At 58.6% G+C, this 27,908-nt stretch overlaps 1 protein-coding gene across 1 annotated transcript; it reads left to right on the top strand.

Annotated features, from left to right (window-relative positions):
- Positions 1-1,155: 1,155 nt before the first annotated feature.
- NPHP4 (nephrocystin 4) lies at positions 1,156-22,236 on the top strand (the record flags this gene model as incomplete). The annotated part of the gene is given in 29 exon segments (XM_082009258.1): positions 1,156-1,336; positions 1,933-2,064; positions 4,373-4,545; positions 4,818-4,882; positions 5,160-5,315; positions 6,340-6,476; positions 7,016-7,182; positions 7,265-7,391; positions 9,117-9,299; positions 9,985-10,114; positions 12,183-12,272; positions 12,275-12,330; positions 12,332-12,398; positions 12,960-13,446; positions 14,068-14,246; positions 14,864-15,024; positions 15,445-15,625; positions 16,708-16,836; positions 17,048-17,250; positions 17,323-17,549; positions 17,653-17,842; positions 17,996-18,079; positions 18,165-18,321; positions 18,578-18,663; positions 19,586-19,671; positions 19,965-20,136; positions 20,731-20,910; positions 21,740-21,883; positions 22,096-22,236. Coding segments are annotated over 29 exon segments (4,425 nt in total). The 5' UTR covers positions 1,156-1,201.
- Positions 22,237-27,908: the final 5,672 nt, after the last annotated feature.

Here is a 27,908-nt window from a genome sequence, read left to right as displayed (position 1 = left end):
CCCCCATCACCGTCCCCACGGCGATCTCCAGCCCCCCCCCGCGCCGCCCCGCGCCGCCCGGCCCCGCCAGCCCCGCACCTGCCCGGCGTCCGCCGCTCCGCACCGCTCCACCGCGGCGCCCTCGCGGGGGGCCGGCCCCGCCCCGCCCGCCGCCGATTGGCCGCGCCGCCCGCCGCTCCCGCCGCACGCCAGCGACGGGCGCCCCGCACTGCCCCCATTGGCTGCGGCGCCGTCAGGGACCAGCGGCGAGGCACCGCCCCCCGCGGTGCGGCACCATCGCCCTAGTAACCCGATGCCGCGCCGGGCGCGACCATCCGCGCGGGGGGGGACGGCCTCCGCCGCCGCCGCTTCCCGCCGCCACGCGCCGCTCCGGGATCGCCATGTCGTCACCCCTTTCCGCTGCTCGTCGGCCGGGTGGGGGAGCAGGAGCGTGGCGGCGGGGTGATGGGCGGCGGCAGCGGCCTGTCCGTGCCCCCCCGGCTCTGCGCGAGGTTGGTCGGGCCCGACAAAATGGCGTCGGGGCGCGGTGAGTGTGTGTGTGTGGGAGGTTCCGGGTGGCGGGTCGTGCCGGGTCGCACGGGCACCTACAGCCGTCCGTGGGCGCACGTGTGGGTGTGTGGGCCGGCCGTGCGGTCCGTCTTGCGGGTGGACTGCGCGCGCTGCACGGCGGGCGCGCTCGTGGCTTTACCCCGCGGCGTGGGCGACCCACGCGCGTATCCATCCCCAGGCGGGTGTAGGGGCGGGCGGGCAGGCAGGAAGGTGGGCCTCGCGCTGCGCGGCCGGCTTGCGCCTGTGGCCCGTGCACGCAGGTGCGTGGGCTTCTGTGTATGTGCTTGGTGTCCGTACGTCTGCACCTGCGTGTCTGCGGGGCTCCGTATATAGGTGCGCACGTGCCCGTGGGTCTCCCTGCACGCACGCACGTATGTGGGCCCTGTCGTCCGACAGGAGCGGCGGCCGGTGGGGCTGGAGACCGCCAGACCCCGGGCTGACCCGCGGCCGCCCCTCCAGCCGCGCCGCTGGGCTCGGCAGGATGCGCTGTCGGGAAGGCCAGCGCGTCGCCGTGCGGGTGCCGCGGGGCCCGGGAGCCCCGTGAGGTGTGTCCCGCCGGCTCGGCAGCCCGTGCCGTTCCCTCCTCTGCTTTCCAGGCGAGCGCTCGCCCTCGCAGGCGCTGGGAGGGAGAGGCGGCCTTCGAGGGAGCGAGATGAGCGAGTGGGAGAGGGTCTTTCTGCAGAGCCTCGTGCTTCCTCCGTGCTGCCAGCGGAGACGGGCTCGCCCGCCGGGCTCCACGGCTTTCCGCTGCGTCCTGAAGTACCTGGAAGGGGCTGCTCTCACCCAGGTAGGGGCGTCTGGGCTCCGCCACAGAGACCCCAGCAGCGCCTTCGTGCTGAGCCCTCAGTTTCTGCCCGGTGCCGTTCCATGGTGCCGCCGGGATTCGCTGCATTTGCGGGCTAGAGCCCACAAAGGTGGAGGTTTGCGAAACAAAGTCACTTGTTTTAGGGGGAACTAACTGTAAATCTCCTGGAAACACAAATTGGAGCTACGTCTCGATCCCATGTGTCTTTACCCGCAAGTCTGAGTTAATTTTTAATTTAATTTTTAATTTAATTTTTGTTAACTTTGAACTTTGGTAAGCATTTCTAAATTAAATTCTCCAAGTAGCAGTTTAAAAGCCTACTACCCCTTTATTATATGCCTAATATTCAGTTTCCCCGCTTCTGCTTTGCTTGTTCGACCTCTGGCTTTCAGGAAGGTTCTCCAGCAAGGCGTGAAGCTGTACGCGGCTGCATGCCTGATTTAGGCATCAGTTAGAAAACGGGGATTGCTCATCCTCTCTTACTGAAGCGTGTTTTCTGCAGCTTTGGGGGCCGCCGAGCTGGCACATCCCTGAGCGGGCCCGAGCGCTGGCATCTCCCGTCCTGTCGTGCCTTGCAGGGAGCCGAGTACCAGCTGCGCCTCTCCCTTTTCGACGCCGCCTACCGCCACTTCTTCGGGAGGACGTGGAGGAGCGGCCAGCAAGCTGCCCGCGCTGCCCCGCTGCGCCCGGCCAGGGTGGCTTTCAATGAGGTAGGGTGCCGGGGGGCTGCGGGCGGGCAGGGGAGCATCCGTGCTGGCTGGGTCTGGGAAAACTCTGCGATTCCGCAGGCAGGCTGCTGGAGCTGCAGGAGCCAAGTCCGAGGAGGGAGGATTTTAATGTGTGAAGGGAAAAGGCGTCTTTGTTCGTGTTCAGCCTGGAGCCACTCTCCTTTGGTGCCGGTTTACTCCAGCCTGGTGGAAGTTGAGCTCAGAGAGCTCTGGGAGCCCGTGATCAGCGTGTTGTAGCCATTTAAAGCAGCGAGTCCGAAGCGTTGCGCGGGTTCTGGCCTGTGGTTGGTCTGTCTGTGGCAGTTGGTTCTCCTGCGTGCAGGCAGCTGGCAGCAGCAAACCCTTTTCCCTTCCGGCGCTTCCTGGTCCCTTGCCCAGGGTGCACCCCAGGTGCCGCCCAGCTCTTCAGCATTTGCGCAACATTCACTGGAAGGGGGAAATCGGGGTCTTGGGTGACAGTGTGGGAGCAGCCGGGTGCCGCCTGCTGTGCTCAGAGCTGGCGGCAGAGAGCAGTGTTTCTTTGCAAGTGGGAAGGAAGGGGAGGAGCAGCCGCCCGCCCTCCGGCACAGCGCTTTTCTCCCCTTATCTGGGAACTAAACTTGGCCAAAGCCATGCTTCCATCCGCTGCTGATACTGGCAAACCGGGGTGCCCCCTTACTGGGGGGATCCCACCACCCTGTGGCGTGGGCAACAGCCGAGATGTCACGTTTTCTAATTAAACTGTTGTCTCTGCCTCCTCCAGTGCTCTGTGCCACGGATGAAGTGTAGGACTGATTAGAGCCTTGCTCCTTCGTTTATTTAAATCGGTAGTGGTATCTGAGCGGCATCGATGCATGCATTGCTTGCATGAGTGTTTTAACCACCAGCCAGCCGATGCTATTTTGAAGAGGGACAGAGAAAAAACTATGGCAGAGCATTGCGGCGACAAAAAACATGGCGCCGCTCCGAGCCTTGCACGTGAAGCGGCCTCTCCAAGCACCATCCCTGCATCTGCAGGCTTGCTGGGTGTTTGTCCTGCGCTTGGGAGCAGTTGGCAGGAGCTTCGGGGTGTGAGGGGACTGCATCTCACGGCCTCTCTGCTGTTGCTGGGTTGCATTGCCTGACCCTTGCAGCCTGCTCTGCACTCTCGCAGTGCAGCCGCAGCGCTTGGGGCCTTGCAAAGGTGACAGGGAAGAGGAGAAGTGTATATAGATGCGACTGGCTGTTGTTGTGGCTGAGCACTGGGATCTTTCAACTTTGTGATATTCAGCAGTTTAGTGTTGCAGAGAGTTCAGGTAGAGACGCAATCGATTTGCGGAAGGTGAGGGAAGGAGGAGAGGCACCACTTCTCGTGCGGGAGAAGCTGCCAGCTGCTAGAGCCGCCTCGCGGGACCTGGCAACGTGCGGGGGCACTGCGTCCCCTGCCTGCGCAGGCTGCATGCTGAGCTTCTGCCTGCACGTGCTGCCTGCGCGCTCACCAGCCTCACCGGAGGAGGAAGGCAGCTGGGCAGGGGACAGGGTCCGCATGCGTGGCGGGTCAAGGTGACCCCTGTGCTGCATCGTCCTCGTAGGGTTTAGGGGAGAGGAACGAGCCATCGCAAAGTGTCGTTAGCGTTCACAGCGGGGACAGCAAGCCTGGTTTTACAGGGGATCTGCTTTAAGGGCTCTGTGTCTTTGCAAGGTGAGGCATCAGTCTGCAACCAGCGGTCATTATTTCAACGTTTTGCAATAAAAGATAATAGAATAACGATTTATTTCCCTGGGTTGAAGTGGTAATGTCTCTCTCCGTTATCCCTTCCTGACAGCCTGCGATTACAGTAAACGTTTTCCCTAGGACACTAGGTAATGAGTTTTTAATAGAAAGATTAACCTAGCTTTAAATCCTGTCCTGGGGAGGTGACCTATGTCCTGTCCCCTCCTGCCCTCAGGTCCCGGCCGCCCCATCTCCCCTCTCTGTGGCAGGAGGGTTTCCAGCTCCTTTGGCTTTCCCAGCGTGGGGCTTGCCATGATATGCTGTGGGTTGGGGGCTCGCAGAAACCCTGCTCTTACGGGGTCCGTGTAAATGCAAGTTGCTCTGGAAAACGGGTGTTAGCAACAAATAAAAAGAAAAAAAAAGTTAATGATGTTTGAGATTTAAGGAGGTTGAGATTTCCAAGTGGTCCTGGAGCTCATTTGCCGTAAGCCACTGTCTGGAAGTTTTAATGGGTGTTCTGGTTGCGCCGCTGGCTGTCCAAATGCAACAGGTATTGCTCTGCTTGCAGCTGCCAGCGGTGGCTCTGGAATCCCCTTTCTCTCTCCTTTCCCATCCCAGACCGTTTACTTCCACACTTCCTTGAACCACCCTGGCATCGCCGCTGTCGTGGAAGTGGTGGTGACGGTCGGGAAAGGGGACGAGGCCGCTCAGCAGCTGTCCTGTGGCTTTGGACTCATCCCCCTCTTCGGCAGCGGGTCGGAGGCGACAGACCCGGCCACCGAGGACAGAGTGTAGGTCCCCCTGCCGCTGTGCGATGGGGCACGCCTGGCCTTGGGCTGGTGATGTGGGGGGAGAAAGGGTGGTCCTGGGGCTGCAGAAGCAAAGCTGGCATTTAGAAACCTGGAATTCTGCACTGCTGGGAAAGCAGCGACGGGTTTGTAAGCGATGCCTGTCCTTTTCCACCATGGGTAGAGTAGGAAGGTTGAGCAGAGGCATTGTGGAAGACGGAGGTGTCCTGCAGGCTGGATTTACTGGCTGCTGCACATGTGCTCTTTGCTTTCAGACTGAAGCTGTACCATGGAACGCCACGCGCCTTACTGCACCCACGCTTCCAGGACCCCATGGAAAGTAAGCAGCAGCAAGACATTGCGTCTCGCTTCTTTCTTGGCGGCCTGTCTTATCCGAATGAGTATCATGTGTGTCTGGTCCATGTGGTCCGTGGTCCGTGCTCTGGTAGCGCTAAGCGGACGTGCCTTGCTGCCAGCCAGCAAAAGCCTGGCTGGGCAAACCCGGATTTTCCTTTGCTCCCAACACATGCATTCGTGGATAATGATTTCTGCGTCAGTGGCACCATGAAGCTGTCTCCCCTGGTTTTGGTTGTTTCAGGATGTTTTCTCTTCTTCAGAGAACAAATACCTGATGGTGATGGAGAAGAGCCACCTGCAGTACTCCCTGAAGCCCCACCAGCCCTTGGAGACCATATTTCACCTCCTTCCTGAAAACCTTCTGATGTCTGGGCTGCAGACCGTTCCCGGCTTGCTGCCAGCATGTGGAGATGCGAGTAAGGGCTCCTTCCCTTTCCCTGCTGCCTGCACCGCTCCTGCTGAAGGCAGCAGGTCCTCGGGGAGGCTGCAGGCAGGGCGCTGGTGTGGGATTTCTGGGTGCACTGATGGGTTCTTTGCAGTGCTGCCCCTTGGCAAGAGCATCTCCCCTGCGCGGGCCAGGGGGGATGCAGCCCTTGCATTCATGGCTCAGCCTGAAGGATGTCAAAATGGCTTTGGTCTGTTCCTCATCCTTAATTTCTTTGCTCCTGGGAAACTGCTAGGGATAAGTCATGGTTGGTTTAATTACAGTCGTTCAGTAGAGTCTTAGGAGAAGCCCTTGCAGCTTGTTTAAAGTCATCCTCCTCAGTGGCAGGGCTCAGGGTCGCTGAGGGTCTGGCAGGTTCGGGGGGACGACCTCTTGCACGCTCAGCCCTCGTTAATCTTTCCCTGTGGGTAGCAGCCTTGCTGTTCGAGCTGCTGCGATTAAAATTTTGTGATCTGAAGATTCAGAGGGTAAAAAGTACTCTCAATTCTGCAGCTGAATTATTCTTCATCTTGCTGCCTGGAAAACCCTACTGCTAACCATTTTGGGGGTTGTAACTGTTAGTGTTAAAGCTGAGCAAGGTCTCCAAAGCAGCCGAGTCGCTGGTGATGCTGAGACCACCGCTCGAAAGCAGAAGAGGGGAGAGCCAACGTCTTGTGCGGCAGGGCGCCTCGGCACTATGATGGCGGTGGCTTTAGTAAATGAACGGAGTGCATCCATTGACGCCACAGGTGTTGGATATTTCCGGGTCTCTCCCAGGCGTAAAGCCACGTGTACGGTGGGGCAGCTGGGTGAAGCAGGAAGGTTTCATTGTGCATCTCTGCAAACACCCCATGTCCACGTAAAGGCGGTAGCCCTGTGGCCAGGGAGCTTGTGCATGGCCATGACCTCTACCTCGTGCCGTGTTCAGCTCAGGTACCGCTGTGGGCACTCCTGTGTTCCCAGCGACATCCCCCCTGGCCGCAGCGTGACCGGTGGCCACCACCTTGTCTTTTCAGGTGACTGCTTGCAGAAACCCCGGCTGATGAAGCCAATCACCTGCTATCTGGAGAGACTGTCTGTCCGGCTGTACCCTTCCTTGGAGGAATTTGAGGAAGAACTGCTGGACTTGCTGAACAGCGATCGCTTACTTCAGGTACCGCTGATGCAGTTATGGCAGGGGAAAGCCCAGCGCGTGAGCAGTAATGCCGGCGCTTTGTTTACGGGCGGAGTGGAAAGGTTCAGATAAATGGTGCTCATGTATTTGTTTCGCTTGGAGGCTCCGATTTTTTTGCTGTGCCAGCCTTTTGCTTGCTCTACCGCTGGATTAGCACACAGGTGCTCTGTGTAGGCTTTGGTTTGAACATCCAGACACTAATGAGCAGAATTTGGGTTTGCTCTGCTGTGGAAAATGCAAAGATAAGATGCAGTGCATATTGAGTACGTCTCTTTAGGAACGGCAGCCCTTGGTGTGCGGTAAGCACAGCTGGCTGAGTCCTTCATCTGCCAGATTTGCACCAACTCTGCCATAAAGATGAAAGATTCTAATATCCATCGGCCGCTGCGGGGGTTGGTCCCCTTTTTTGAGTTTCTGATGGATTGCCTGAATTTTCCTGGCTGCGGGCGGTGCAGGGAGGGATGCTGTGCTGCCTTGTGCCATCTCGCTGCCCGAGCTGGATAGCTTGTCTGTCGCAGGCTAATGCCGCGCCGGATGGCAACGAGGTGGCGGTTCGGGAGCGGCGGCTGCACGTCGGAGTCCACAACGGCCTGCGCTTTGTCCAGGCGCCACAGGTGGCTGTGCTGGTGCCGGAGGCAGAGGTGGCGCAGGGCAGCTGCATGGAGGTGCCTGGCTCCGGAGCCAGGTAAGGGGAGACCCTCCACTGCCGGTGCCACTTCCCTCCCACCTCGGGCGCTGCGAACAGCTGCTTCTCCAACCCGGCGCAGGGGTGCAGGTCAAGCCCTGGTCCTGAGGAGCCGCATCCACCTGAGCGAAATGGTCCCTCACCCGGCGTTCGGAGTCTGCTTCCAGCTGGAGTACGTCTTCTGCAGCTCGGGGAGAGCCGGCAGGAAGGTAGGGCTGAGTGTGCATGCACCTCGTCTCCATCCCTTATTAAAGAGGGGAGATCCGCCGCTGGGCGAGTGAGCCCTGCTGAGTAACTCTGTCCTCTGCACCCGTTTCACCATCCCGCACCCCCAAGACGCAGCAGCTCCTTGTCACACGGCCACACTGCGCTGCCTGGCAAATGGCCCTGCAGAGTGTCCAGGCGCTTTCCACAGCGCTGCGCAGAATATCTTGCAAATGAGCTCATTGAATCCTTTTAATTACATGTGGTTACATTTCTCCACTGTGTGTACCTATATGGACAAATGCAGCCTGCAGCTGTCCTGTAGTGTTCTGGCAAGCTACTTTGGAAAGTGTCAGCTTTTTTAATATAAAAAAGGCTCTTTAGAATTTAGCATTTATGCTGAAAAGAAGTTAACCTCTCCTGCTTTTTTTATTTTATTTTTTTTGTCTGAATGCTGAGGTTTTTCTGGGAGTTTCAGCCTGGTGTTCTCCAGACCTTAAAGCCAGGAGAAGTCTCTGTATTGACTGCAGAGACCATGCTTAGCGAGCCGTTCGGTCGTCCCCTCCAGAGACCCTTTGCTGTTGGAGCCATTAGCTCGTAGCGTGGCTGAATCGATGGCCATGGGTTCGTTAGGAGGCCCTAATCGTCACGCTAAGACGCTCATTGAAAATGCGGCAGGTGTGTCCCCTCTTGTTGGAGCTGTCGAGAGCAAAACCGGGGGGAAAATGGGTATTTATAAAGTGGGACACATGCCAGGCCAGAGGGATTTCTGTTGGCGCGGGGAGGAGAAGCTGGGCCTTGCTGTCGGAAGTTACGTGTTGGTTTGACGCCTCTACAAAGCTGGAACCCAAGGACCCGCGGAGGTTTGGGGCTCCAGTTGCAGATCTGTTTGGCTGCGCCGGGTGCTGGGAGCGCTGGCGAGGGCGGCAGTGGAGCCGGTTCCCCTGGCGCAGCCCTGGGGCAGGGCGGTTAATCCCAAAGCCGCTTGCCGAGCTGATCGCCTTGAGCTGCTTGAGGGAGGGGGTTGCAGCCCTTTGGCTGGTGCTGGTGTCCTTTTGTCTCGGCCTACATGTGCTAAATACATACGAGGGATGAAAACCTTGTTGTTTTTGAACAGCCTGATGTACTGCGACTGCAGCCTGCAGGAAGGGGAATAGTGTCAGCGGTGGGCTGGGTAAGCAGGGTGAGTGCGAGGAAAAAGCAGAGTGCCCGTGTGGGAAGGGTGATCCAGGCTTTACAGGGAGAAAGGGGGATTCGTACCCGTGCGTGGCTGTGGCCGTGAGTTTGTGGTCAGCCCTGGGGAGGTGAGGTCACTTAGGAAGGTGCCGGTTCTGCCTGTGGCGCTGCTGGCAGAGGTAAGAGAAGCAAACCTTGAAACTGTGCAGGCCAGCTCAGCGCTCTTTCACTGTGCAGTCTCGCGATCCCGCATCCCCTCCCTGGCACTGGCGTGTCCCTGTCCATCAGAGAAGCATTCCTGGCGCTCCTTGGAGCCTGCAAAGGGACGGGAGCAGAAAGGTGCGGTTAGGGGACAAATGGGTGCAAAAAGAGAAGTAAGGTGCTGGAAAGTGGAGCGTCTCCAGAATGCGTTGAAGGGGAGCGGTTTCCGTGACGCCGGGCACGGGAAGGTGCGGCAGGAGATCAGCGCCTACATCCGGCGGCACCCGCATCCCTGTCCCGGCGGCGAGGCGGGGGTGCCCGGCGCTCACCGTGCCCCTCCCTGCTCCCCACAGGTTCTGCCCGGCAGCGCCTGCGGCGAGGCGGCCGACATGCGCTCAGTGCGCTGGGCTGTCTGGAGCCCCGTCCTGGGCGCCGGCAAGGCGGAGGTGGTCCTGCCCCTGCTCGGCGGTGCCCGCCGCGGCCCCTGCCAAGCCTTGGTCTACCGGACCCCGCCGAGCAGCAGGAGCACCCGCCAGGTAAGGGCTTGCTTCTGCACCGCAAATACACGGGACCACTGTCGGTGCTTGGACAGGCTTGCTGTTAGAGAGGCTCTTTGCCAAAACCTTTGTTCTCTGCAAATCCGTGCGTGGATGAAGAGGCATGGGAAGAGGGTGAGAGCCCCCCAACGCTGATGGCTAGTGCACTTGGTGTCCGGTGCTGCTTGACTTCCGTTACCACAAACATGCAGACTGAGCGGCCACATGGTGGGTCACACAGTTATTTATCGCGATACTTCTTGGAGGCTGCTGTGACCCGAGTGGGCTTATTCCGAGTGGTACGCACGCAAAAGAGACCTTGCTCCCAAGTATTTCTCAGCAAAAGGAGGTTAGGGCCGGGGCGAAGGAGTCGTGGGGGGTGGCCAAAATACGGCTGTGGCGCTAAGCTGTGCGGGCTGCTCTGCCACGGGGAGGGAGGGGTGGATGCGTGTCTGCAGAGCTTGCTCAGTAAAACCTCATAGCGGGTGGTGGTGGGTGGAGCTGGCCGGCGTGTGTGTGTCTCCGCAAGGACAGAGGTATTTGATCAGCTTATTGCGGTACAAGCCCTCGGTAGCTCTGGCCTGCACCACCGCTTCTCTGGCTGCAGGGTGAGGGAGTCGTCTCGGAGGTACGAGGGAGGCTGCGTGTAGCACGCTGTCTAAAAGTATTTCCCTTCCCGTTTCAGGGGAAGCACGTGGAGTCTGGGACTGTCCAATTCCATGTTTCCACTGATTCAGAAGAACATCTTGTAACTGCTGAGGAGATCCTACGTAAAGACAGGGACGAGTCGGAGAAACCTCCTACGCCATCGCTGAGTGAGTGTTTTCCAGATCGCTGACATTTAAAATATAGAGCGTGGCACTGGTGTCTGCTCAGGAGAGAAAACATGACCTCGCCAAGTTTCAGTGAGCTAGTTTGTGAATTACCGGAGTGAACCAAGTTTCCAGTGAGTTGAATTCAGCTCTTACTTTTTAACTTCCAAAATTCTCCTGTGATAGTAGTGCTGAGCCACATGCAAAATCCTCAAGGATTTCCAGCACAGCACCATCCCGCTCCCCTCTCGGGTCGCTCTGACGGCGTTTGAGCTCCTGTGCTCGACACCCAGAGCAGCTGGGCGGGCGCAGCGGCTGCACCAGCAGCGTGTTCCTCTCTGCCAGTGCCACTGCTCGTTGCTTTGGACTCTGAATCCCTCCAGACGTGAGGACAAGAGAGATATCTATTACAGGCTGAGGAAAAAAAAATAATAATCTCGTTGCGCTGCCGCTCAGGGAGCGTGACAGCAGCACGTGTTTGATCGGCGTGCACGGGCTGTGCCGGCGCCTAGCCGGGGAACACCAGGCCACGCGTGTGCGTGTGCATATAGGCACATGTCTGTCTGTAGTGTGGGGGGCTGGGTGGTCGGGGTTTCAGTGCCCGCTTGCCGGTTGTTGGAGGTGGAAAGAAAACTGCCGTTGGCTTGGGTTTGGATGCGGAGTTGAGTCAATGCCCCGGGCTCCTCGAAGGCCTTTCCAGCTTGTTTCTGTCTAATCCCCCCTTCTGTGAGCGGTGGGGAACAAGCTTCGCTTTGCTCTGCAGCGTTGCTCCTGCTGCTGTTCCCGCGCAGGCCTCGGCGCGACACTCCAGATACCTGATGGTTTTAAATACGTTTTACGGGCTTATCCAGCTCCTCTGGTGAGCTGGTAGCTGCCTGCCCATGGGTCAGGGCGATGCCCGGTGCGGTGGACGCCCATTGCCGTGCCGGCTCCGGTACTGCTGTGCCTTCCACGAGATGGCAGTGGCACCATGGCTTTGCCGCAGCAAGTCCTGGCTTTCTGCTGGCGAGAAGCTGCGTTTGCTGGTGTGAGGGCCTTTAGAGCAGAAAGCTTCACATGTGAAATGAAGTGGTCTGGTGATGTTGGGGAGGAGCTGAATGGTGTTTCCCTGGCTCCGGGGGGTTGGCAGCACCGGGGGGGGGTTGGGAAGTGCAGCGGTGGTCCTGGAGCTGTGCGACGAGGTGAGCGGCCATTCACAAGAGCCAACCTGCACCCCAAGCTGCTGAAAAGAGTGTTTGGTTAACTTTTAGTAGAGCTGTGTTGGAAAACATGCCGCCATCTGGCCCTTTTGGCCAGGGGAGGCCAAGCGCATCTTCTGTCAGCTCAGCTGCCGGCGGTCCTGATGGATCTGTCCATCGCCTCCTTAATGCTGCCCAAAGCCACCCTAACTGGAAGAAAACAATATTTTAGACATAAGGGAGACAGGGTGCTGTCCTTTGCACAGCAGTCAACACAAAATAGCTGGAATATAGGGGGTGGTGAAAGCAAAAGAAGGTCTTGGCATCAGGTGGATGCAGAGATGCAACATCTGTGCCCCAGTCTGCTCTGAAGGACCCGCAGCGCCGTGAGCTCAGCTGTGCTGGCGCGCGAGCTGAGCGGCCAGATAGGAACACGATAAAGCTTGTTCTGTTTCGGGCCACAAATGCATGAACAGATGAAGGGAGTGACAAGAAATAACAGAGGAGCAGAACAAAACCTTAAGTATCCTAAAACTTTCACGTCTCATTAAGCATCCCACTTAGGCAGTGCTGCATGCCCGTAGGGAACCATGGCAGTGTCTGGGGATGGAGGAGCTGCCTTTTGCGGCAGAGTTAGCCTAATTCCCGGCAAAATAATGGATGGATCTGGAGACATGCTACGTTACTTCCCGAGGCAACAGTCTTATTGGAAAAAATAAGTCAAATAAGCAGTTGAGCGATGGTAAGCCACCTCGCTGAGCTGGTGGTTCAGCCCAGAATTTTTAAGGGCCGGCAGGAGGTTGGAGGGGGCTCAGTGGCGGAGGGCACAACCGCTGCGGCGGGGCCTGGGGGTGATGGCTTTGCTACAGCATCTCTCCCGTCCCTCTCCGCAGGTCTGCCAGCCCCGCTGCGAATGGCGGCTTCCCCGCAGGGACTGGGGGTAAGTGCCGCACATGCCAGCGGACACGGGTGGCGGGCAGCAGCGTGCCGGGGGATGGCCCACATGCTGAGGATGTGCTCCTGGTCCCGTCCGCTGCCGGTTTTCCTGGCTGCTGTGGCCAAGAGGCACCGAGTGTCCTGCTCAAATTTACCTCTTCCAGGGAAGCACAATGGATCCTGCCTATAACGTGCTGGGCAAGAGTCCCTGAGCTCTTTTCACACCCCAAATGCATTTGTAAGGGCAGTTCTGGTTTCTGACAGCCCAGATTTGCAGGGTACTATTGTCCCTGGTACGTGCTGACAGTGACGCATGGTTTCTTTCTGCGGAGCTACCGGGATTTAAGGAGAGCTATGAATACTGAGATCCCTCTTTATGCGTTTTTTTATATCTTGATGCAGGGATCAATGCACGCAAATATTTTTTATGAAATAAAATGCTCCATAAGGCTGCATTAAGCGGTTTGATCTTCCTGCTGCATGTTCTCATCCCTCTCTTTGCCAGGGAAAGTGCAGCAGCTAAATAGGAAGCAGAGGTGCGAACCCAGGGGCAGCCAAGCTGTGCCACTTCTCGGCGGAGCGGTGACGCCAGAGCACACGGCGTCTGGGCTGCTTTAGCAAGGAGAGGCTGCTGGCCCGCCTGGCCACAGGGGTTCCCACAGGGCGGGCTGCTTTGGGGGGTCGCTTCCCCAGTGCGGGGCTGTGGGCGCTTACGCTGGCCGCTCTCCTGCCAGCGGTCAGTGTCCCGGCTGTCGGCGCCGCCGTGCGGCAAGGGCCAGCCCCGTCAGCAGGAGGGGGGTATCACTCACCTGGAGGCCAACCTCGGCTCGCCGGACCCGGAGCCCTGTGCCGACGAGCAGCTGCGGGCACTGCCCTTCGCCCCGCTGCAGGTGCCCATCGCCGCCATGGGGCTGCAGGCGGGCAGGTGATGCTCGGCTGCCCTTCCCCGGGCCCCTGCACCCCCATCGCCCGGCCCGCCGGGGTCCCCTGTGGCCGTTTCCACGTGGCTCACCCCCATTTCTCTGTCAGTTCCCGCACGCTGCTCTCCCGTGCCTCCCTGGCACGCCTGCACGCTGCTGGCTTCCCGGAGATCCTGGACTGCAACCAGGAGCCAGTGGAAATCTCGGAGCCACTGAACCCGTCGAGTTTCAGCCCGCGGCTGGAGGACGCCGACCCTCTGCAAGGCAACGAAATAATCCTGCAGTTCCTGGCTTTTGGCAGGTGGGATGACAGCTCTTCATGGTGCCTTCTGTAGGCACATCCCAGGCGCTCCCTGGGGGAGAGTCCTTTCCCAAATCCCCCCAACCCAATTCCCCGCTTGAGCAGGGGAAATGCTTGCAAAGGTGCCGCTTCCTCCAGCGCTTGCCATGGCGGGTTTTATGATGATGCTTTTGTCCTTTCCAGCCGCTCTTAGATCATATTCCAATTTTTTTTGTTGTTTCCGTTAGCCATGAGGTGATGTAAAAGGTAGTTAATGCAAGGCTTCTCCATAAACGCACACTGAGTTGAGGAAAGTTGGCATCCGCGGGGGTGGCTTTGGCTGGATGAGACTCCACTTGTGGTTTTTCCGTGGATGGCAGTGTGCTGCGCCAAGGTGAAACACTGCCTTTGCTGGGCTCCTCCATTGCAGCATATGGTGGGAGACAGCTGGAATTATGAAGCTTTTTGGAAAGCCAAGGCAAACCATATGCCCGCTGTCTTCAGAGAAGTCCACCTACTTGTGATGCTGCCGATCTTCTCTTGTTCTTCTGCCTCTCGCTGCGTGCCAAACGCACGAGGAATTCGCAACGAGGAGGCAGCGCTGTACCACCAGCTAACCCAAACCCCTCTCTCCCCTTCAAGGGATGCCCAGGACGGCGCGGAGGGGACGTGGCCGAGGACAATCTTCCTCACCTTCCAGTTCTACCGTTTCCCGCCGGTCACCACGCCCCGGCTGCAGCTGGTCGGCACTGACAGGGGGCCGGCGGCTGTGCCGGCACAGCTCCTTGTCCGGGTGAACAAGGACGGGACCCTTGGTACCGGTAAGCTCTAGTTATAGCATCCTTGTGTGGCCGCTCCTCTTCTGTCAGATTTGGGCTTGCCTCCATGCTGAGGAACGGGCCCATGTCTGCTTTAACAGCAAACCTCCACTAGTTTGCGTGGCACATCATGAAAAATGTTCAAAATGTGCAACATTTGAAGTAAAACACAGGTACGTGTTGGTGGCACTATTTGTGTGTCGAGGCTGCCGGCTCCCGCTGCAGCTGGGTGCCTTTGAAAAGAGAGAACACGTGAGAGCGCAGCGCCCAGCGTGAGCGGCTCTGACCCTCCTAGCTGAGTGCTTGGCTTTGTTTCTTTCTGCCTTATGAAATTCTGGTCCCAGGAGATGCTGGGCACTTGTGGCTGGTGAAGTTCCTTCTTCCCCTGGAGCTATTAAAGGAAGTGAGAGGGGGGTCTGTACAGGCTGAGAGTTTCTGCGGGAGGGTGCTGATCCTGGGGGACCTCGGACCTTACTAATTGACCGACGGATTCATTAAGTGGAGGAGAGCAGGTGTGTGAGCAGGCAGGCTTCTCCGGAGCAGAGGAGTGTCCCTGTCCTGGCTGACGCACCGGTGCCGGTGGACGCCGCATTTCTGCAGTGCTGCCGCGTGTCTTGCAGGACCACCGGGCTTGCAGCTGAAGTACATGGTGGACCCCGCTTTCCTGCGACGCGGGGAGCAGCGCTGGTTTGTGCGGTACCTGGCTGAGCACAGCCTCCAGATTGACGTCTGGGATGGAGACTCCCTGCTTCTTGTTGGGTCCGCTGCCGTTAAACTGGAGGTACCAGTTAAAAATTAAAGGTCTTTGCCCTTGAGCTTTCAGGACTGCTTACGATGAAGCAGACCCCCCGCTTAGCGTGCAGGACCGTTAAGGAAGGCTTAACTTTTCCTTTGGTTGGGCGTTGAGGTGCTGTTGCATTACGCTTGCGCCTTTAGCAATTGAGTTGCTGTCAGCTCCCTCTGTGTAACCGAGACCTATGTCAGCCTGACAAGCCCCTAGTCGTGGGATTTGTCATCATCTCCTCAAAAGTGATGGCAGAACACTAACTTTCTTCCACTTCCCTGGAACTCCTGCAGTATTCTAGGGTTAAACCCCTTGGACCCAGGACAACCAGACACATCCTCACCCAGACCCCTTAACCCCCCAGACCAGACTCCCCAGTAACTCGTTACCCCTCGCCTGTCCTTGCCTTGTCCCCAGCCCCTGCTGCGCCAGGGCCGGGCGGCCGTCAGGACCCACCACGAGCTGGAGGTGGCCACCACTGAGTATGAGCCGGACGTGACTGTGATGGGCCGGGAGGCGCTGCGGCACGGCGCCCTGCGGCCCCTCGGCGTCCGCGTGGCGGTGAGGGGCCGCCTCCACCTCTGCCTGGCCAACATCGGTAAGAGCCCACTGCTCACACGCCTGAAAGGCTTGGGTGCTGGCACTGGCGCCCCGTGGCACACGCCCCTCAGAGGGTACCTCCAGTGCCGGTGGGAGCCCCCGCCCTGGTGCCAGCTGCTCAGCCCTGGGCGATGCTGGGCTGCGGAAGGCGGCCGGGCAGCCGGCGGTGCAGGGTCAGTGCTGTGCAGTTAGGCACTAGCAAAGAGTGCGGGGCCACAGGAGAAATGCACAGGGCTGTACCCGAAAGAAAGCCACGCTTGTAAGAATGCTCTTCTCCCCAGAACCCGCTGGCTGCTTTTATTTTATGTATTTAATTCCCTGTCCTGTAGATGTGCAATGACTCCAGGTTTTAAAATCTTATCTTCAGAAGAAAGATTAGCTCCATTATAAGATATCTTAAATCGTCGTTTCCATACTTTGCCTGCAAAGGGACGATAAGCTCCTGGGAAGGAGAATCTGAGATTCACAACCCAGGGAGCGGTTTAACTCCCGCCCCACAAAAAGAGAGGGAAAGAGGACGCAGAGACGCTACACCAGGACAACAGTCGCCCTTTGATTGTTTAGGTGCTGTTTTTTTCTGTCCTCCCTTCTTAAATGTCAAAGCACTGTTGTCAAAAACTATATTGAAAAGCATGGTGCCCCTGCCCGAAGGACGGGGACGGGATTTCTAGGCTGGGTAAATACCTGGCGGCTTTACAGCCTCGTGCAGCGCCACAGGGCATAGCAGAAGCAGGGAGATTCAGCGGCGCGTGGCTCTGCCAGCAGCAGTGCCGCAGCCCGGGGATGGAGGATGCAGGAGTGAAAACCAGATCTGGTTAGGGGCTTGGCAGTGGGTCGCTTGGGATGCTGCTGTGCTCTGGATGCTGCTCCGTCTCTGGGCAGAGTGCTGTGTGGTGGTGACAGCGGTCGGCTCTGGAGGGAGCACTGTAGGGCTTGCAGAGGGTCGTTAGCAACGAGATATTTGCTCCTGCTTTTTTAAATTGTCTGTAGAGGGCTGCAGTGGGGATAAAAATTTGCAGTACGTTCCGTAACGATTAAAAACGGATGTTTTCCCCTCACCCCCGACTCTGCTGGTGGCAGGCCACCCGTGCGAGGAGACCCCGGGGCAGCCGCCATCCCCACCGCCATCCCGCTCCCGCCTCGTGCCCACACCGGTCGGCACCAGCAACATCCCGGGCGGCAGCTGGTTCTCCCTGAACGCTGCCGGTGGTGAGTCCTGCCAGGCTGGGGCTCGGCCTGTCCCCTCGCACGGGTTTGCGTCGGCAGTGTCTCTGCCGCCATGGCGCTGGCGCTGTGACCCCAGCTGCGGCGTGGCTGCCCCCTCCTGTGCTCCCCGTCCCGGCCCCGCAGCATGGCGGGGGCCATTGGGGCTGCGCTAATGGGGGTGCCCCACTGGTGCCATGGTGCTCTCTCCCCGCAGGCGGGCGGGTGGCACGGGCGCGTAGGCTGGCTGAGGTGGACGGGGAGCTGGCAGCCGCACTGCGCAGCCACCGGCTGGAGGCAAGGGTGGCCCCCGCGGCTGCCCCCGGCGAGGCTGCGGCCGCCCGCCGGCGCAAGCTGCGGCGCATGGCGCTGGTGCGGCAGCAGGAGGACACCAGTGGTGGGAGGACCCCCCAGCTCTCGGTGAGGAGAGGGGTGCCGGGGGCCAGGGATGCCACAGCGGCGCCGAGCTTACAGTCCCTTCCCTCCTGGCAGGGCTGGCAGGAGCAGCGTGCCCGGCACATGCGGGACCTGCAGATCATCGACGCCTACCGGGAGCACATCAAGGGTGAGAGCATCTCCCGGATGCTCAGCCAGGCCATCACCGCCACCCACACCGTGCACGCCGTGCTGGGCACAGCAGAGTTCTTTGAGTTTGCCTTGAAGAACCCCTACGGCGTCCAGCACACGGTGACCATCGAGGTCGACCACCCCGAGCTCAGGTGGGGGCCGAAGCAGGCTGTCCCTTGTGTGCGTGGGGAGGTGCCGGGGTGGTGCTGGCTCCTGGCCAGTCCTCACCAGCACCTCTGCCGCTCGCTGCCCCAGTGTCATACTGGACCTGAGGGAGTGGCGCCACTTCAAGGAGCTGACCAAGAGCGTCACACCAGTGGAGGAGGAGATGTTCCACCTCCGCGATGACCTCAGGCCTCAGGTCTACCTGCGCCCCAATGAGACCGTCCTCATCCCCTTCAAATACCAGACCTTCGCCGCAGACCCTGCTGTCGTCATGGCGCAGGTAGGCGCGGGCCCCCTTTTTGAGCCATTTCCCGTGGGAATCATGTCCCTTGGCTGTGTTGGCCTACGTAGGGCAGAGTGGTACGGCCATGGGTAGCGCTGCGCAGCTGTTGCGGTGCTGCGTCCCGAGGCAACCTGCTCTCACACCCCACAGGGGCCGACAGGGCTGGGCGCCGGTGCCGATGCGGCCGCCCACTCCTTGGGGAAGAGTGGGGCCGGGCAGACAAAGCACATCCAGGTGAGGGAGCCGGGCGAGAACCCTGCTCGAGGGCTGCGCAGTAGGAGAAGCATCACTCGTGCAAACCTCCGTCCCGCTGGGACAGGTCTCCTTCCAGGTGAGCGGGGGGAAGCCCATCGCGCTCCTGCGGGTGAAGGTGGAGCCGCAGCCCCACGTGGTGGACCAGACCTTCCGCTTCTACCACCCGGAGCTCACCTTCCTGAAGAAGACCATTCGGCTGCCCCCCTGGTACACCCTCCCCGGTGAGCCTGCAGTGGGGGTTCTGGCTCTTCCTCGTTAGTTGGCATCTCTGCTACCTCACCCTTTGGGAGCCTTGGGCTCCTCACTTGCTCTTCATCCGCCTGCGTGCATTAGTTTTACACTTAATTCCCTGTACCAGTACGCGTGTGTAGTTTGCTGGTGGCCCACCATAAGGGATTCTGGTCTGTGGCTGTGTGGGGTGCAGGGTAGCAACCACTGACAGACGCTGAATACGGTTTCATCTCGGTCTCTCCGCAGGCGCGCCGGTGGGGATGCCGGGGGGGGAGCCCGAGATGTTTGTTCGCTGCAGCGATCCTGACATCATTTGCGAAACCAAAAATATGGTACCGGTTACGCTTCAGCATCAGTCTGTCCTTTGTGTCCTTCTGCTGTGGGTTGTTTTCATCGGCAGAGCAATGCCTTGCGCCCATGGAGCATCCCCATTTATCAGCCCATGGCAGCGAAACGCTGGCAGCGATGAAGCCGCAATTGCCCTTTATTCCCAATTAAAAGGAGCCGTGCTGTTTTTGCGGTTGAAGCTGAATATTGCACCTTATCGCATCGTGCACCAGCCTGTACTCGCTTGTTCTTTTGAGCAAAGGCCAAATGATTAAGATGCTGGGGAAAAGCAGCCTTTTTGTCGGGCGTGGGAAAGACCTTCCCCGCCGCTCAGGACATCTGCAGCCACCGGCGGCATGCGGCGAGGGGCTGGCGCATCCCCGGAGCGCGCGGCAGGGCATCTCCTCGCTGGGTGATGCTGGGGCGGTGGGGAGGGCTGTGCCAGGCTGAGGTGCTCTTTGGGCCAAGCCTGGCCATTGCTCTGCCTCCCTCCCCGAGCCCAGCATGGGTTTCCTGGCCTCACTTTGCACCTGGGGGAGGTAGAAAGGGAAAATAAACTTGGGCACGTAGGTGCAGATGGCGACGAAGGGTAGTTGCTAATTGTCGTTGCAGAAACGCGTTAGTATGGTAATTGGATTACGGCTTGTTAGAAAACTTGGGGAAAATTTGCCAAAATTTGATTACAGATGCAGACCTGGAATGCGATAGTCGTTTGTATCCTCTTTTGTAATTAAAAATACTGGAAGAGCTCAGCCAAGCTGTATAATAACTTAATAACGTAGTTTAACTAGATGCCGAAAGCCTCTGCTTTTGTAAGTGGGTTGGTGGCGGGTTTTTCCGTTAATGGGAAGCAAACCCTGGAGTCCTCATTAGCTGGTTGGATCGCAAGGTTAACTGTTGGAACAATGCTCTGATTTCTGCACGCAGGGGCCTGGGGAGCCGCAGGACATCTTCCTAAAAGTAGCCGGGGGACCAAGCCCACAGATCAAAAAGTTCTTCGTTGCTATTTATACGTAAGTAGCAGGACCCCAAAAAAGTGAGACACACTAACCCCGGGCGTGTGGCAGGGCGGGAGGGGAGCTCGTACCGTCCTTTCCTTGCTTGCGGCTTCCCGACCCCATCTGGCTTTGCTGAGCGGCCCAAAGCCAGGCAGGAAGCTTCCCAAAATGTTTGCAGCTTAGGGTCTTGCATCGCTCTCTTTTCCTCTAAACAAGCCCTGGCCAGAGCGTCCCCGGCGTGCAAGCTGGCGCCTTCTGCGCCAGCCGGGCTATCTCCGGCGAGCCCCGTCCGTCTGTCTTTGCTGCAGGGACGCCTGGCTGGCGGCGCCCGTCCAGATCTGGCAGTTCTACCTGCACTCGCTGCAGCGCCTGGACGTCAGCTGCACGGCCGGGCAGCTGGCCCGCCTCTCCCTGCTGCTGCGGGGCACCCCGGCCCCGCGGAGGGTGCGGGCGTTCACCTCTCACCCCCAGGAGCTGGAGGTAACACCGCCGCGGACGGGCTTGGGGCTGGCGAGGCCCTCCGTGGCTGCGGCGAGTCAGGGGCTGGCCTGGACTGGCCTGGACTGGCCCGGTGAAATCCCCTCTGGACAGGGAAAGGCAGCCCACTCTGTATTACGAACAATTTACCGCCATAAAGCGTTTGCGATAATTATCTTTTGATTAGAGCTGTCATGTGTAGGATCATCGGCATGAAACCCCGGAGGGCAAATTATCTGCGTTAATGAGACCATCTGAAGACTAACAATTTCTTTAGAATTCGTTTGGCCGTAATTGCGAATGTGGATAATAAAAGGCACAAAACCTCCATCGCTGTCCCATAAACAAAAGCAAAAGTCTTCCTGGGTGAAGCCTGTGAGGGGAGGGAGTCCCTGGACTGGGGAGGAGCTGGCTTTCCCCGCGCAGCCCTTACCCTTCCCGACACGAAGCCAGTCCTAGCGTAGGCAGGATTCAGTAGTGGCGACGTAGTTGCACGTGTTTAAGAGAGTTGGGTCTAGTCTGTACCCCAAACTGGATGCTGTGGAGGTGTGATGGGCCACCGCAGGTGGCTGCAGCTCCCGGTGTTGGTTTCCGCAGGTGGATCCGAATGGCGCCTTCCTCCTCCCTGCCAACGGCATCCAGGACCTGTACGTTGGCGTGAGGCCTCGGCGGGCTGGCAGCAGGTTCATCTACCTCAACCTGGTGGACGTGGAGTCCCATCAACTGGTGTCCTCCTGGCTGCTCTGCCTCTGCTGCCGGCAGCCCGTCATCTCCAAGGTACGGCAGTTCTCACGGCGGGCAAACGTGGTGAAGGCACTGCACCGGCGGTCGCGGTCTGGCCAATAACCCGGGGCTGTCTCCTGCTGCTTTTTCTTTACATCCATGGGCTTTTTTGGCGCTCACCACCCTGAGTACACATTTGGCCCCTCGGTGCTCAAATAGTCTCACTGAAGACTACAGTAAAATGTCTTCCAGGCTGTTTTGGAGGCACTCCCATGCTGAAGAGCGTCAACTCTGAAGTATCCCCAGTTGTGGAATTAAAGCTGCAGCATGACGCTTTCTATTAGCGCTGTGCTGGCGGAGGGCTTGCCTCAAAGATAGAAAATTAGATTTCCTGGCTAATGTGTTCCTTTGAAAAATGTTTTCCCGAAACCCTTGATACCAGGGGAAGTTTGGCTCAGCATTTAAACTGATGCCCCAGCGTCCTGCCAAGTGCCAGCCCACCTCTGCTACCGCAGGGCGTTATCTAAGCGAGCACCACGGCTCTCCCTGTGGACGGTTGTTAATTAGCTGGAGAACAAGCTGGCCGGTCCCAGCTGCTCCCCTGGCCCTGTGTCGTTCGGGCTCGTAATTACTTCTGCCAACGCGCCGGTGCCAGCAGCGGCACGAGGAGGACGCTGTCGCTGGCAGGCTCCATAGCTGCTGGGAGAGGGTGTAATGTAAGGTGTAGAGGGAGGGACGTAAGGCGCTGTGCCCCCCAAACCGCCCCCGCGGCGCACCCGTGCAGGAGGGGGTTCTGCGTCGTTAGTCTGGGGGGGAGCCCGTTGTTCCCTCTGCCCCCGCCGCGGTCTGTGTGCCTCCGCCACGGCTTGTGCTCGCCCCGCAGGCGTTCGAGATCTCGCTCCCCGCGGGAGGCGGGAGAGGCTGCAACAAGCGCATCACCTACACCAACCCCTACCCCTCGCCCAGGCTCTACTTCTTGTGCACCAACCGGCCTGACCTCCTGCAGTTCAAAGAGGACTCCTTCGAGGTATGTCCCCCGACCCACCTTGCCAGACCCCTGCCCTCATCCAGCTGGACCGGGCCGTGTGCGGAGCGATGCTCGGTGGGAGCAGGACGTGATGCTCGGTGGGAGCAGGACGCGATGCTCGGCGGGAGCGCTGTGCTAGCCTGGGAAGGGTGGGCGTGTGGAGGGGTCCGGGCCGGGTCCTGCTGCCTCTCCTCCCTCCCGTTTTCCCCCAGGTCGCCGGCGGAGAGGTATACACCATCGGCTTGCGGTTCGCCCCCAGCCAGAGTGCGGGCGAGGAGGAGATCCTGATTCACATCAACGACCATGAGGAGAAGAACGAGGAAACCTTCTGCGTGAAGGTCCTCTACCAGTGAGGCTGCCTGCCCGCTGCAGAAGAGCAGCCGGTCTCTGCGCTGTCCAGCAGCGTCGCCTGAGGGACACATGCTCGTCTGAGACTTATCATCTCCAGGTTTTCTCCGAATTCTCCTCGGCCACATTGTTTGCGGGCGGGGGGGTCGCGAGCCTGGTCACCTTATAGTCGCCTCACCAAGCCGGGAGGTCTCGCTGGCTGCCGGGACCCCTGGGCACTGCCACGAGCACCGGTGATGCCACACAGCTCCATCTGCTCAAATCGGGTGGGCGAATGGATTTGCTACCATGCAGGGTGTCTTTATTTTTGTTAAGCATTACTGTATTTTAGGAGTGTTGTAATCTTTTTTTTAACTTAAAGTTTGCAGATCCGATTCTGCGGAATATTTTTAAAGTATTTTATATTCTACACTGAGTTTTGCACACGCTGAAGCAGTTTTCTGGGATTTTTAATACTTTTTATTCATCCTCGATCGATTAAACTTGCAGAACTGGCAGAGTGGGGTGGCATTTTCTTCCGTGGGAGGTGGAAGCCCTCGGAGTCCCTATCCCGTGGAGGCGAGTGCCAGGCTCGCCCTGCCTGCTGCCGTGGCACTGTCAGTCCTGCGGTGGGCAGTGCTGGGGGTCCCCTGTGTTACCCCCACTTTCCTGGAGCATCCCGGGGCTGAGGGATGTCGGCCCCATCCCAGTGTGTTGTAATCTTGTTGGTTGGGTACCAAGAGGCTCCCTCCAGTCCTTGCCAGGCTGGTGAATTAGTAGCCCCGATGGAGTCGCGTGGCGAGTTCCTCTGATCGGAAATGACAGCTAATGTTTTAAAAATTATTATACTGTCTGCTGCAGAGAGAGGCCCCTAAGTCAGGTTATTAAAGTAGATTAGCTGAATAATTTTCATTACATTTTCATACGATGATATTTCTTGAGGCTTAGGGACAAGCTGGTGCTGTACCCTCAGCTGCGGCAGAGGCAGCAGCTCCGGGGGCGCATTGAGCACCAGGCGGTCACAGCCACTGGGACGTGATGTGCCGGTGGGCAGGGACTCGAGCTGAGCTGCCGTTAAATGCCACTGGCCGCTGCAGCGTGCGGCTTTCCTTGGCGCCGCCAGGTAAGACACGCCTGGCCGCCAGCGGCCCGGTGGGCACCAGCATGCGGGCAGGGTGCTGCCCGCTCCTCCCGGAGAGCAAAGAGCCTCCGCTGAGGCGTGCAACGAGTGCGCCAGGGCCCGGCAGAAACGGGGCTGTGGCCAAGCACGGCGCTGCTTGGCATTAAAAGCACGGCCCTTGGAAATGCTGCTGCTGCTCGAGCTACAGGGCAAGCGCAGGAGCAGCGGCCGCCGCCCAGCCCTGCCAGGCAGCGGCTGGGATGGAGCCGCTCCTTGGGTTCACACTTGTTAATGAAGTTGTCCCCGCTAATGACAATGAACTTGTAGCACCACGTGCCTAGCATGCAACTTGTGGTTCTCTTCCCATTTCATTCATGTCAGGAAGAAAATTGGATTCCAGTAATGATACAATTAATTTACCCTAAAAAACTTGGCTCGCATCTCATCACCGAAGCGCGCAGGGCAGAACAGAGGGGGAAGCGCCGCCTGGGTTTCAATAACTCCCGGGACCGCTCGGCCCTCTCGGAGCAGGTAGGACCCTTGGGGCCCCGAGCATTGCTGCTGGGGGCTTCAGCCCGTCGTGGTGCCACTTGTGCTTTGCCTCTGCTGGCATCTGTGTTCTGGTGAGGTTTATAGCCATTGCTTGGAGGCATCCAGCATGGCCACGGCTGCCCTGGCACCGCGGGACGTGGGCTCACCGCGCCTCGGAGCGATGCTGGGAAGCCCAAGGGGTGCCAGCGTGCGCCACGCTGCTGCTCTGGCACCTTTCTGTGCCCTTCCCGGCTGCGCTGCCGGGAGGTGACCGGGGCGGCTGTGCTGGGATGGCTTCCACTCCCTCTGCCTGCACGGGTGGCTCTCCCTCAGCTTTGCCAGCCGGTGCTGGCATTTCCCAGCCTGAGCAGGGTGGCTGGAAAACCCATCCACGCTCGTTCGCTTACCCGGACACGCTCGTTCGCTTACCCGGACAGGAGTTGGTGTGTGTGCGCTGCTGCGGCAGCTGAACTTCACCGATCCTCAGAACAGCCAACCTTTCCGGGGCTGTGTTTGGGACCAAGGGCGCGGGGCCCGGGGCAGGCAGGAGCCGGCAGAAAGCGCTGCCTGACGCCTGTGCACGGCTGCTGGAGCTGCGCTGACTTGCTGGCACTGCCGGGCCCCCGGCCTTGGCACAGCCAGCTGCTCCAGGTTGGCGGAGGCGAGGGACAGGCGCGAGGTGGTGCAAGGACAGCAGCAGAGGCATCGGAAGAGCAGCTAAATCTGCCCCCAGCTCCCGGCCCAGCCCTACCCCGGCCTGGGGCAGGGAGGGGCCACTAAAAAGGGGCAAGTAGAAATGAGAAAACAAATTTTTAAAAGTAAAAGAAAAAATGGAACTGGGCGCAAAAGCTCCCGCAGCAGCAAACTGCCCTTTCCGAGTGGGAAATGGGCTCCTGCCGTGCCCGGGCTGCAGCAGGGTGCTTCTCGAGCCCAAACTTTGAAACCAGCCTTATTTTTCCCTTTATGGGGATGAAATTGTGACTGCCTGAGAAACCCCTAATTAAACAAAGGCTCACCGTCATGTTTGCTGGGAGCTTGCCAGCCTCGTAATGCAACGTTACCGGGTATCTTTATTAGCTGAAATGAGTGTTTAGAGTCTCTGCCAAATTGAAAGCTGATAGACTGGTTTGAAAGTGGCACCGCGGCAGCGCGAGCCCCTTCACAGAGTGCTCCGAGCGTGGCGGCTGCCCATCACCCAGCCTTGAGGCTGGCAAAAACCCCGTGCCAGCTGCGCCGGCCTGCCGCATGGCCCGGCGCTCCTCAGGGCGATGATATCCTGCAACATAATTTCATTATCAATTAACCAACAACACATGGAAGGGCGGTTGCAGTATGAATTTATTGGTGTGTACGGTCTGTGCTCCGGGTGCGGCTGGCGGTGCTGCCAGAGCTTGGGGTGACCGGCACGCCGCGGCTGTGCCCTGCAACAGCAACGCCAGGAAACCGCTGCTCCGTGGGCTCCACAAAAACTTGTGTGGATTCCCTGAGGAGCCTGGTGGGGCTGGAGGAGGAGGAGGGCAGAAAAAACCCAGCGGTCTGGAGAGGCTGCTGGCACTGAGATTTAAGGAATCAAAAAGCTTTGGTGTTATAACGCATTGTCCTGGCACCTCCAGCGGGAAGTGTTTTGATTCTCGAGTCTGAAATTAGTTTCTATTTTGAAATGCATTATTCATTTTCTTTTGAAAGGTCAAAATCTAAATGAAATGCTTTAATTCACCTGAGATGAAGATATTAGTTTTTGTCTCTGGTAGGCACATGGTAACTCGACCTGCCAGCGGCGTGCCCGGGCAGACAGCGCTCGGGCAGCGGGCTCGGGCGGCCGCAGGATGCGGCACACGGCGGGCGCTGCCGCGGCCAAGCTGCTGGTGGCTGCCCCGGAGCCGTCTGCGCGTCGTTGGCTTTTCCCCCCTCCTGCGCCGAGCGCCTTGGCGCCTGAGGAAAAGCTTTCTTTTAAAAGCCTTGTCCTCGGGGAACATTAATTTTCCTAGCCGAGAAAGAAGAAAAGGTGTTTCCAGCAGCGTGTGAACTTGTAGTCCCTGCGGCTGCCGGCACTGGGACCGCTGCATGTCAGTGTTGGAAGCCGGAGGACAGGATTCCCGGCACTTGCCTCCCGAGGGAACACGCTAAGGAACATTTACTAGGCCAGTTACGATTCTCTGTTGTCCTCCAGAAGCTCGGGCCCTGTACTTCCCTGAAGTGAGGTGCAAGATGTTCTTCTGCAGAGAAAAATCCCCTTTTGGTTATTAACACGTAGCCCAAGTACGGCACGGCAGTCCCAGCGCTGGAGTTTGGGAGGTTTATTCCCCATTTCTCCCCCGCGTCTTCCTGAAAGTGCACCATCAATTCGATAAAAAAACGGTTTAATGGTTGCAAAACCCGGAGAAAAAGCCGCTTTTCATGGATTTCTTGGAGATCAAGGCTGTCAAATACCAGGCTCAAAATCTTTTCTACAACAAGAGCAACTCTATTAAGTGCACTCAATCAAAACAGGGCTGAAGGTTCCGTCAGCGAAGCGGCGGCTGTAGGAAACGCATTTCATTAGCATCTCCAGCAGAAAGGCAGGCTGGCAGGCGAGATGAAACACCTCCGAACTGCGGCCGCTGCACTCCCGCTCAGCCATGAGGGATGAGATGTGAAGGGCGTCTTCAAAACCCGGCCTCGCTGTCTAATGGGCTCCTGTGGGGGAAGAAGGTGATGGGAGCCTTCCCCTGCGGCTCCGAGGTGAGATATCCCGACGGTGGCCTTTGCCCGAAGGCAGCCGGATGCTCTCGGGCGCACAGTGGCTGGGCCTGCGGCGAGGGGCTGCTCGGACGGGGACGACGCTCACAAATACACGTCGAAACCCGCTATGAGAAACGCGCTGCTTCCCCGCGCAGCTTCTCTCCCGCCTGCGTTTGAAGTCGAGCGGGGCTTCCGAGTTTGCACGGCTCCAAGGGGCTTTTGGGGTCTTTGGTGGGACTTTCTGCAGCCGTCGGGTGAAGGGGACGGGCTGCTCTGTGCAGGTAGACCAATGCTGAGCTGCAGATTGGTTTTTCATAATAATTCCCAGCTACATAATGAGAAAGCGGTCGCATTTATAAACGGCTGGTTGTTTTCAAATCGTTTCTCTGCTTCCTGTCCCAGACTTGCCATTTGCTGAAGACTTGAGGCTTTGTGTTCGTTTACCAACTAATTCATTGTACAGAGGTGGGAAGCAGCGTCCACCGTAGTGAAGGTCAGCGCCATCGGCTGTTTACCTGTTATTTCCAAATGCTGTTAAGCTTTTTAAACAAACTGCGTGGGTGCTGTAGGCAACGAAAGCGCCTCTGCAAGACGGCTCCCGCTCCGGCAGCAGCTCCCGGCGGCCGGGGACAAGGCGTTCGCAGGAGCGAGACCGGGTCGCTTGGCTCGGCGGTGGGAGTCCGGTGTGGAGGTCTCCAAACCGGGTACGGCAGAGCCCAGCCCCAAATTCATGCTTGGAGAGCGCTTGATTTTCAGGATGCAGTGAGCCAAGCACTGACAGACATTCATCACCTCCCGGCACGGATGAACCTTCCATTCCCTGCTTTCCGCTGGTTTGCCACCCCTCTTCCTCATCCGTGAGATGTTTGACGGAGACGCCCCAAGACTCCTCCGGGGGCTGTTGCTTTTGCCTCCTGCAACAAGGCCCGTTTATTAAGCTTCCGTAAATCTCTTCAGCTGGTAGCTGGTGCGCGAGAGTAGACTATGCCAGGAGGAGCGGCTTATCAAATGTCACGCAGATCTGATCTCGGGGGAAACGTACTTCAATAATTAAATTAAACGGAAAGCCCTGGAAGAAAAGCCTCGGAGGCTACGGCCTTTTGTTTATCTCCAAAATACCCACGGAGCGGGAGATGGGAACGGGAGATGCCAGAGGGCTGGGCCAGGTCTCTGCTAGTCTTAACCGCGCGTCTCCGGGTATCGTGGAGCATCCTATAGAATCAGAACAGTTTGGGTTGGAAGGGTTACGGCATTGGGCTCCAACCGTGCCAGCGCGGGAGAAAGCCTGCCGCGGGGCGGTCAGAGGGGCAGGGGCTGCTCCTCCTT

The sequence above is a fragment of the Phaethon aethereus genome (assembly GCF_964289735.1).
Source record: "Phaethon aethereus genome assembly, chromosome: 21".
Lineage (NCBI taxonomy): Eukaryota > Metazoa > Chordata > Aves > Phaethontiformes > Phaethontidae > Phaethon > Phaethon aethereus.
Note: the sequence above shows the minus strand (reverse complement) of the source record. Positions and strands in the feature narration are given on the sequence as shown.